At 35.5% G+C, this 10,007-nt stretch overlaps 1 protein-coding gene across 3 annotated transcripts; it reads right to left on the bottom strand.

Annotated features, from left to right (window-relative positions):
* Positions 1-669: 669 nt before the first annotated feature.
* On the bottom strand, positions 670-8,948 carry LOC100799722 (uncharacterized). 3 transcript variants are annotated; one of them, XM_026127088.2, is made up of 3 exons: positions 8,387-8,947; positions 7,202-7,276; positions 670-963 (listed from the first exon to the last, which is right to left on the bottom strand). In XM_026127088.2, the coding sequence occupies exons 1-3, from the start codon at positions 8,614-8,616 to the stop codon at positions 951-953; spliced, it is 318 nt and encodes a 105-aa protein (XP_025982873.1). In that variant the 5' UTR covers positions 8,617-8,947; the 3' UTR covers positions 670-950. The 3 variants fall into 3 exon arrangements, with proteins under 3 accessions (XP_025982873.1, XP_014627195.1, XP_040868866.1); XM_014771709.3 differs by lacking the exon at positions 670-963 and adding an exon at positions 4,992-6,873 and having other exon boundaries at positions 8,387-8,943; XM_041012932.1 differs by lacking the exon at positions 670-963 and having other exon boundaries at positions 7,095-7,276; positions 8,387-8,948.
* Between the last annotated feature and the right edge of the window lie 1,059 nt (positions 8,949-10,007).

Raw genomic sequence — 10,007 nt, 5'->3', positions numbered from 1 at the left:
TCCAAAAAAAAATTCTGATGCTGCAACTTGATAGATGGACCAGTGTTTCATCAATGGCTACAAGTTCTCACGTCCCTTAAAATTACGCTGCTGCGAACATTAAAACCAAATTAAAAGTGATTCTTAAAGTGCCTCAAGATAAGAAGCCAATTTGAATTGCCGCAGCAATGTCAACTCATAAAAGTGGGTTTTGAACTTTTGATGTACTTGAAGTTAACTCCAAACACATTATTACAGATGAGATTCAAGAAATACTTATCTGTTTTACCGTCAATTTCACTTTTTTCTCAAAAAATGTCAAGAACACTCTCTTAATAAACTTTTCCTACACACTCTTTACTAGGGAGCAAAATTGAGATGTATTAAATGGGGAGCTAATTAATTAAAACCAATAGGACAACGAAACCCATATGAACTTCACCCAAAAAAAAATGTCAGTAAATTTTCCTTTACTATGGAACAATCGGTATATGCAAAGGCCAAACCTAACTAATTGCTCTAAATTCTAAATTACCCAACATTGCAGTTTGTTTCAATTTCACATTATCACTCTAACTTTAAAAAAATCACACTTTCAATAGCCTAATTTGCTACCTTACCTTAATCCATCTTGCACTAAGGCAACTATATTCATTATCATAAAATATTAGACGTAATGTAATATAAAACTTTTTCATACATATAAGAAATTAATATGATATGCTAGTAAAAAGCTTATCACAGCAGTTGTTATAAACACTAATCAACTTGACATTTTCTCAACTGAATTTCTAAGGTTATCAAAAAAGAACTTACACATAACAAGATCGAAGACTGTTGGAGTTTAACCAGAACCGGGGTCAAGAACAGCGTGGTTAAAACCTGCACGCTCAAGTCCCCGTGCTTACTTATGAACACATTCCCAACATCACCCACCTGCTTCATCCAATCTACCAAGTTTAACAGTTGATTCAAATCAGGCACCTGAATTGGAAGTGGAAATTAGACGAGAGTAAAAAGACTCAAATATCCATTGATTCATCTTCTTTATAAACAAATACAAACACAACTACACATCAGCTGCAATGAGCTGTAAACAAACAACAAAACATAACTGAATAAAATTAACCTGAATAAACTAGTGACTAATTGCTGACTCAAGTAATGTCTAACTAATCTTAATCAAATCAAACAATTGCAAACTCAAAAGAAATAACTCGGATAGGTTGATCTATTCCTAAACTGTAAATTAGAATCCTCAATTTGGAGAGTAGAGTCTCATTCTCTCAATTAAGTATTCTCAATAGTCTCTCCTCTCTCCTTGATAGAATATTTTACTATTGTAATAACAAAAAAAAAATATTGAGCTTATTGTACTTACCAAAATCTGAAGCTGTCGCATGTCAGGATAGACATAGTTAAGGTGGGTTCCTGAATTTCGCGCGTTGGATTGAGAGTGGTCTTTGTTAGGAGGATAAGAGGAGGGACTTATAAAACAAAAGACTCCAACGCTCAAGTAAGTATATGAGTTAGGAGAGTATAGAAAATAAGTATATGAGCAGGTGTGTTCGTGTCAAGTGAGTACGAATGAACATGTGTGTTGTTGTATGCTCGTAGGTGTCTAGAGAGTAGAGGGAACCTGATACTTATAGTGTGGAGATAGAGCAACGAGTCCTTGTTGATAAGGACTGTTACAATGATGTAACAACTCTTGCAGATAATTATTGACTTGTAGATAATAGCCAGTAGATAAAAGTAGCTTATAGATAATGTTAGGGATAATGCATAGCTTAGAGATAGAAACTAGTAGATAATTGTTACTTATAGATAATGTGCAGCTTTGCAGATAATTGAATACCTGACAAGAGATAAAGATATGACATTATATTTAAATAATAAGAGGTTAGAGATAACCTGTTGGTTGGGGAGCTCGGCTGGTAAGGACTAGGTGTCGGTTCTCTGTGCCAAAACTGACATGGAGAGTTGACGTGTGTAATGGAGTGTCACGTTGCATGATACATGTACTTTGTGGACCTTGGACAATACATAAGCCCCCTTAGCTCTAAGCCGACTTACGGGCGAAAGAGGTTGTTCAATGTTGAAGGTAATTATCTCGTGTCGAGGGAGTTCTTTTGGTGTTCAGGATAATAGCCTTGACAAGTAGGAGAGTGACGAATTGGTCGAGCCCCCAAGCATGGACAAGTTTCATTCGGTATCGAGAGTGGTGGCCTTGACAAGAGTGAGAGTTAAGGTCTATTAAGCTTGTTAAGCCCCCCCAGTCTGGACAAGTGTTGTTTGGGCTGCTTCTGTTAAGTTGTCTGGGGTGGACATACTTTTGGTTTTGCAGGCGAGGTCTGACATGTCAGGTGAGTAAAGCCTCTGTATTTGATAACTTTGTCCTTTTCTGACCATTGAAGAACACATTGAAGACAAATGTTACATTTTGTTTGTTGATGCAGGCGTGTGCAGCGCACGCACAACACTCCTACATACGTATCACTCGTGGAGTGGGCATGTATTGGAGACATGATGTGTGGGTGAGTGGGGTTGCGTTGTGGTGCGAAAAATTAGGGCACCACTTCAGCTCTCGTCAGATATCGAAGAGTTCGTTTCCTCTTTAAATGGAGTAGACGCTTGATTTATAGCCACCATCACTTTGAATTTTTGTCTTCTTCCTCCCGAAATCTCTTTGCTTTCATGCTTGCTTCTTGTAATTCCCTTTCTTCTTCCTTCGCCTTCTTCGATACTTCAAGGTATTTTTTCTTTGATTATGTCTTCATTTCTATTTGACTCTGCCACCAACATGGGTGACAATGATTCTAAGGGTTCGATTCAGCAACCCCTGATGGACCAGGAGGTCATTTTCCATTGGCAGACCCTCCTCGGAGAATACTGACCACGGTGCCTCTGATGATAAATCCTCTTCCTCAAAGAGGTTGAGGGTTTCACGTCATACTGGTGGAGGTACCCCTCATCTCCACGGAAAGGCGTGACTTTTCGTTGCTTCCCCAACCAGGAAGCCTATTCCGGTCATTGTGATTCTACCTCCTTTTGTTTCTGGGGAAGCAAGGAAGAGCGGTGGGGATGTTAGGGCTTCTCCCCGCGTGCAACGTAACCATAGTGTTGGGTCACCATCGTTCCCACCTACCATTGCTGGCTATGAGTAGGTGAGGGACGATGTTATGGTGTATAAGTCCTTTTTCACCTCTGCGGCGAGTGTCACTGCTTTGCAACGCCAAGTGAAGCTGACAAACCTTGAGGACTCCTACAAGATAGTCATACATGCTAGCGAAAGTGATGACTTCCCTTTCTTGATGGTTACGTCGAGCAACCTGCCATTCTTCTTCATGTACAGGTTCTTGTTTGAGATCTTGGGTCTCGTTCTTGAACTTAAAAATTTCTTTCATCTAGATGTAGTCTTTGGCTCGTTCGTGCAACTCGTCCATGCTACTAGGGTTTTTTTTCATAGACTGCCTGCAAATTTGCCAGGCCATAAAGCGAGGAGCATGGAGTGTAATGCTACCTCTTGGTTGAGATTGCAGATCTGAACGGCAATGTGTCCAAACCTATCCATGAATTTTCTGATAGATTCATCATCTACTTGTCACAGGCTGGTCAGTGCAGTAAATATCATATGATGTGACTGACTAGTTGCATATTATGCATTGAAATGCTTGACAAGAGTGTCGAAGTTGTCGATGGACCTTGGAGGGAATCCACCGTATCAGGACAATGTTGCCCCTTTGAGGGACGCGGGGAAGACAAGACACATGATTGCATCGTCATTGGTGTACATACTTTCCTGGGTTAGGAAAACATCCAAAGGTTCATCCGAGTCAGTGGTCCCATCATACCGCTTCAGGTTGAGTGATTTCCAACCTAGGGTATGCCAACTTCCATGATGTGGTCGACAAAGGGGCATCGATGAATAGCCTGCCCTGTAGGACGGTGCATGTGGGAGAGACTTGGATCATCTTGAGTGTTAACTATGCTTCAAGGGTGTGATTCTTCTTGAGTGCACTCAGAAAATGTATGAGTAGAGTGCTCGTCTACCTGGGGGCATCTGAAATGAGTCTCAAACTGATCATGGTCAGCCTTTAGCCTTCTCAGCTCCTCCTCATGGGGTTGCTCCATCTCTGCGATGAGGTTTTGGAGTTGTTGGAGAGTATTAATATCTGGCATGACAATTGCAAGAGGATTGGAGCCTTCAAATGGGGTCTTGTATCTAAGGTCAGACCACGTGCTAACCATGGGTGAAAAGGAAAGAGAGAGATAATGAGAGACCACGAGGTATGTTTTACCGTGGCTCCATAGAGGGTGCCAAATGTACTTTCCAAAATTTGGAGTTTGATGCACGTCAGGGTGAACGAGGCTAAGGTGGGCTCTTGGACTTTGCACGTTGGATTGGGAGTGACCTTTGTTAGGAGGACAAGGGGGGAACCTGTAAAATAAAGGACATTGACGTCAAGTAAGTATATGAGTTAGAAGAGTATAATGAATAAGTATATGAGCAGGCGTGTTCGTCTCAAGTGAGTACGAATGAACGTGTGTGTTATTGTATGCTCGTAGTTGTCCAGAGAGTAGAGGGAACCTGATACTTATAGTGTCGAGAGGGAGCAGCGGGTCCTTGTTGATAGGGGCTATTACAATGACGTAACAGTCCTTATAGATAATTACTGACTTGTAGATAATAACCAATAGATAAAAGTAACTTATAGACAACATTAGAGATAATGTATAACTTAGAGATAGAAGCTAGTAGATAATTGTTAGTTATAGATAAGTTTTAACTTTGCAGATAATTGAATACATGGCAATAGATAAAGATATGACATTATATTCAAATAATAAGAGGTTAGAGATAATCTATTGGTGATAACTGCTAATTATGAGTATATTTTGGGATTAAATTATATAGAAATTTGTAATTTCTCTCTTAATTTTTCCTTTTTGAGCAAATAATTTTTAAATTAACATCATTTAAGTTTTTGTGCAGAAAATATTAAAAGTGATGAATTTATTATACTTAGTGAGTAAAATAAAGAAAAAAAATAGGATAATTCAGGAAGATAGAAATAATTAAGAAAAATAAGATTAATTAAGAAAAACATGACTAATTAAGGAAAACAGACTAGTTCAGAAGTTTGTTAATCTACACCTATAAAAGAAGAAGAAAAAGACACAGACATTCCAAGAGAATACAATTCCTTATAAAAGGCAAAAGCTAGGAGAAGGAAAAGCAAGTATTGAGAGTCATTCCTTTCCTTTATTTCCTTTCTTATCTTTTCCCTCTTTACCAAATATTTTCCTCTTGCAATTGTAAAGTCTCCATGACAATGAGAGACTAAACCCTCTTTGTTGGAAACTTGACAGTCAATTACTCTTGATATCTATTTAATAATATTACTTTTGCATTATCCTTTCTTGTGCTTAATATTATTGATTGTGGTTTGATCACCCATTTGCATGGTAAGTTTTAGGGGTAACATTGGAAAACATTATTTTCTAATAGAACTGGAAAATGGTATCTAAATAAAGTCATCACTAGGGATATGTTGATTTTTGTTTAGCATTTTATACATCTTTATTCTTAATGCAATTCACTATTTTAGATCTACAAAAAAATTTGGGAGAAAAAAATAGATAAATTAAACTCTTTCATGCGGGGGACCAAAGTTAAAGTATACTAGTAGATGCATGTGTAAATTGAAATAATTATAAATAGAGAAAAATCATTAACATTGTATCAAAGAATAACTCTGGTAGACTAAGTTCCCAACATTCTCATTTTTTGAATTTACTTCTAGAATATTATTGGGTTCTCTAATCTTTTTGTCTTTTAATTTAAATTCTTGTTTAATTTCTCCTATTGTTTGATTTAATTTTATGCCAATTTAAATTACTGTTTTTCTACAATCTTTCCAAAAAATATTCTTAATAAAATATTTATCTACATAAGTACAAACAAAGTCCATATGGATATGATATTTGAACTTTTGTTTTAACTTTACTACTATGAATGAATTGATGCATTTGCCAATCCATCAACAATTGGTTGGGGAGCCCGACTGCTAAGGACTAGGTGTTCGTGTTCTTGTGTCAGGATTGACATGGAGGGTTGACATATGTGTAATGGAGTATCACATAGCATTACATGTGTATTTTGTGGACCTTGGACAATGCACTCATTATTTTTTGCTAACTATGATACTGGTATATAAAATTGTCCTCGTAAGAAATAGTAAGAAATCTTGGTCGATGATCATAAGTGTACACAAGGTGATATTCTCCTCCCAACATGATTCACTCCATACACAAAGGTCACTTGTGAAATAATACTTGGATTATATGCGAATATGAAAATTTTAGTTGAGAAACCTATAGGGGCTTGAATGAATATTGCTGTGTGTGGACCCGAAAAGGTAATAATATTGTTTGTTGTTGTAGTCTGAAGAAACTTGAGAAAGAATGCTTGGTGTTGTGAACAACTTGCAAAGGCTTAAGGAGAATATTAAATATGGGTAAGCAACTCGTATAGGCTTGAAAGAAATAATGGTTATGAGTAGCCACTACTAGAAATCGCAGTTTTTACATCGGTCGAAAATAACATTTTACATCATTTTGGACCGTTTTTGAATATGATGTCGTTGAAAGTTAAAAGTTTCGACATGATTCCTCAATCGACTGTTGTAGAAATACAATGTTTTCTACATCGGTGTTATCCTTACCACCGATGTAGAAATTATACATTCAAAATCGGTATTGTATTCGCCAACGATGTAAAAAATGTGTGTTTTAACATCAGTGGTGACGTAAGCACCGATGTTAAATGTTGAATAACCTGTGTTTTAACATCGGTGGTGACGTAAACACCGATGTTAAATGTTAAATAACCTGCAAACAATTAAAATTTAGGTTAATTAATAATCAAAATTTATATTATCAATATTGCTAATAATATTAAAATCAGTATTTATAATTACAAGCAGTTAGCAACTCATTTGCAAACTACAAACCAAAAGCCTGATTTGAACCAAAATTGAATCTAATGAACCTACTTATAGGTTTAGATGGACAAACCTCTTTATCTCCATGTTGTGGTTCTAATCCTTGCGAATGAATAGGTAAAGTAAATTAATATTAAAGCTGTAGCTAAGTTATACAATCAAGCTATATAATATATACTTATATATTAAATAGATAAAGTAAATTAATATTAAACCTGTAGTTTAGCGTTTTCCCATCCATGAACGTGGCTATCTTTGTTGTGACATGAATATTGGTACTTGTCATCCACCTACACATAATTAAATTCCACCAAACCATTATCCCCAAAATAATAACATCAATAATAATAATTCCTCTATCTCTCGTTATCTTTCTTAAAGTAATATATACTTTTAGTAAATAAAATTTGACAGCACTTTTAACCAGGGAGTTACTCTTTCTCTATTTTTGATAACAGGATCAAACAAATTTCCTTAACCAAAGTGAACCCTGTAGGGGTATTGGTTACATGAATCAAATAAAAAGTGATTTTTTTTTTATAACAAGGGACAATTGAAAGCAAAGTTTATTGAATATCCCTATGTAGAATTAGGCTCTGAATTAGTAACATATATATCAAGGGGGAATGTATAGGCAATGTTCACCAAAGTGAAGATTAGTTTTTGCCATGTCTTTATTAATACAGAAATGATATAAACCTGTGAACTAAGAAGCATAATAATAATGGAATAAAATATATAGACAACAAAATTTTAAACTACATAGACAAAATATTGAAACTTTATTTCTCATGCAGTGTATCAAACACCATAAACCCATAACTCAAGGAGAGTGAACATGTGCAATCCAACGTTCATAATTGAAACCATCATTTCAATCAAATTGCAAAAAATATAAATTGCAAATTAAAGTAATATGAAACAAGAAAGGACACAAATTGACCCCAAAAAATGAAACAAAGATGGACACCATAAAAATTCAAAATTGGAAGAGAAGCCATTCACTTGTAGGACAAGTGTCAACTGCATGGAACACAAATCAAATTACACATGAATGATGGAACCACAAATTTTCACGAGCACATTTTTTTCCAACTACAGTCACATTAAAAAAAACCCTTCTGAGTGCTCACTACAAAACTCAGCTTTTGGATCCGAAAAAGCACATGAAAAGTTAGTTCAAACCCAAAACTACACATAAATCAATCAAAAGTAAAACACGCCCACCAAAAAACAGTCAGATCTATGCATTTCCCATATCCAAAAAGAAGAAAAAACTTTGCTTTTAGTAACCAATAACAAGTAAAGAAAGAAAGAAGAACAGACAGTTCCAGTTACAGCAATGGTGGTGTGTTTTTCCTTTTCTTTTGTTTGATTAGTAACCAATAACGAAATGATACCTCAGATCCTGGGAATTGGTTAAGCTGGTGTAGATATGGATTTTAACAGCGAGGATGAGGACATAGTAGAGCGCGAAGAAGATGAGCGTGTGGATGAAAATGGCTTTGCCGTTGGTCTTCATGCTACCGAACTCAAGCTGCTCCCTGTTCCCAGGAAAGGAGAAAAGCAACCCTGGTTGAAGCAGCACGAACAGAACCACCCCGATCAACACTGGTGCCCAATCACTCATTTTCTCTCTGACCCAGAAAATTAAAATTAAAAAAAATGTGTCTTTCTTTGAAGAAAAGAGTAAAGGTTGTATGTTTGGGAGAGACACTGATTACTGATTATTAATGAAGGAAAATGCAACGAAAGGGATGGTATGGAAGAGTTTGGAAGCAGGAGAAAAAGGGTGGTAGAAGGATAAGAACCATGCTTTGAGTGAGGCTCGTGGTCCCTGAAACGGCGCTGCTCTTGGAATTTAGGTTTGTGCCTTTTCATATTCTAGGAGCGAGAAAGAATAAAAAATAAAAATGCAGAATCCAAGACCACAACGAGTTTGTTTAAAAAACGTTGTTGAATAAAAAATATTATTGAACGCAGAATCTAAGACCACACTAGGTTTGTTTAGAAAACGTTGTTGAATAGAATAAATTACATTGTCTTTAACAAAAACGATGTTGCTCGATTCTTGTTAATTACAATATTACCACCGTGTTTTATTCAATAACGGCTTGTTGAAACCTGTGTGGTTGAAGTGTTGTAGAATATTATTATTCTAGTAGTGAGCCTACAAAGGCTAGAGAAGAATACCAATTGTACAACTTGCAAAGGTTTGAGAAATATACTAGTTGTGTAACCTATAAAGGCTTGAAAAGAATACTAGTGTGAAAGCTTATAGAGGCTAGGGAAGAAACAACATTTGTGTGGTTGGTGTGTTTTTAAGTGAAAATCCTACTAGAGGTAGGGATTAGATGTACAGTAGGATTAAGCGGAATAAATTAGTATAAAAGAAATTGTGTGCAATATGATCTCTTACTTGTGTGTGTGTGTTTACATTGAAGCTTATTGTTTGATGCATAAAATTTGTTGAGAAATTGAGGGAATCGTACGTGACTTAGATTTTGAGAATTTCGAAAAGGGTGTTCCTATTTTGTGCTTTCATTTTCGGGTTTCATAATTTGTAAGAATAAAATAGATGCACATAGTCCATCACAAAAAGATTAACTTAATAATAATAAAAATCATGAATTCAAATATTCCATTAATAAAAACTAACATTTTCCTATATAATAAAATATATAAAAAAACACGGTGGAGATACAACTTTTCAAAGTTGCAAAATCAGAGAGTAATTTTACCCAAAATTAAAGTAGTGACATTGCCCCCTACTTTTACTTAAGCTATTATTTGTCAACATTATCTCAAGTTTAATAATCTTGAGCTACTAAAAGTATCTAATTATTAAATTTAGAATAATGTTGAGAAATCACAGTTAAGTGAAAACTATACATTTAACTTACGAATTTCATTTTTTTCGTGTATAAAGGAATTTCAATTTCCAAACTAATTAAGCCAAAACTATGAATTGATTAGAAAGAGAGTTGTGGTCTAATTTCTATTTTTTAAAATATTTTATTT

The sequence above is a fragment of the Glycine max genome, chromosome 19 (assembly GCF_000004515.6).
Source record: "Glycine max cultivar Williams 82 chromosome 19, Glycine_max_v4.0, whole genome shotgun sequence".
Lineage (NCBI taxonomy): Eukaryota > Viridiplantae > Streptophyta > Magnoliopsida > Fabales > Fabaceae > Glycine > Glycine max.
The sequence above is the reverse complement of the archived record's forward strand: the minus strand, read 5'-3'. Positions and strand labels throughout refer to the sequence as shown.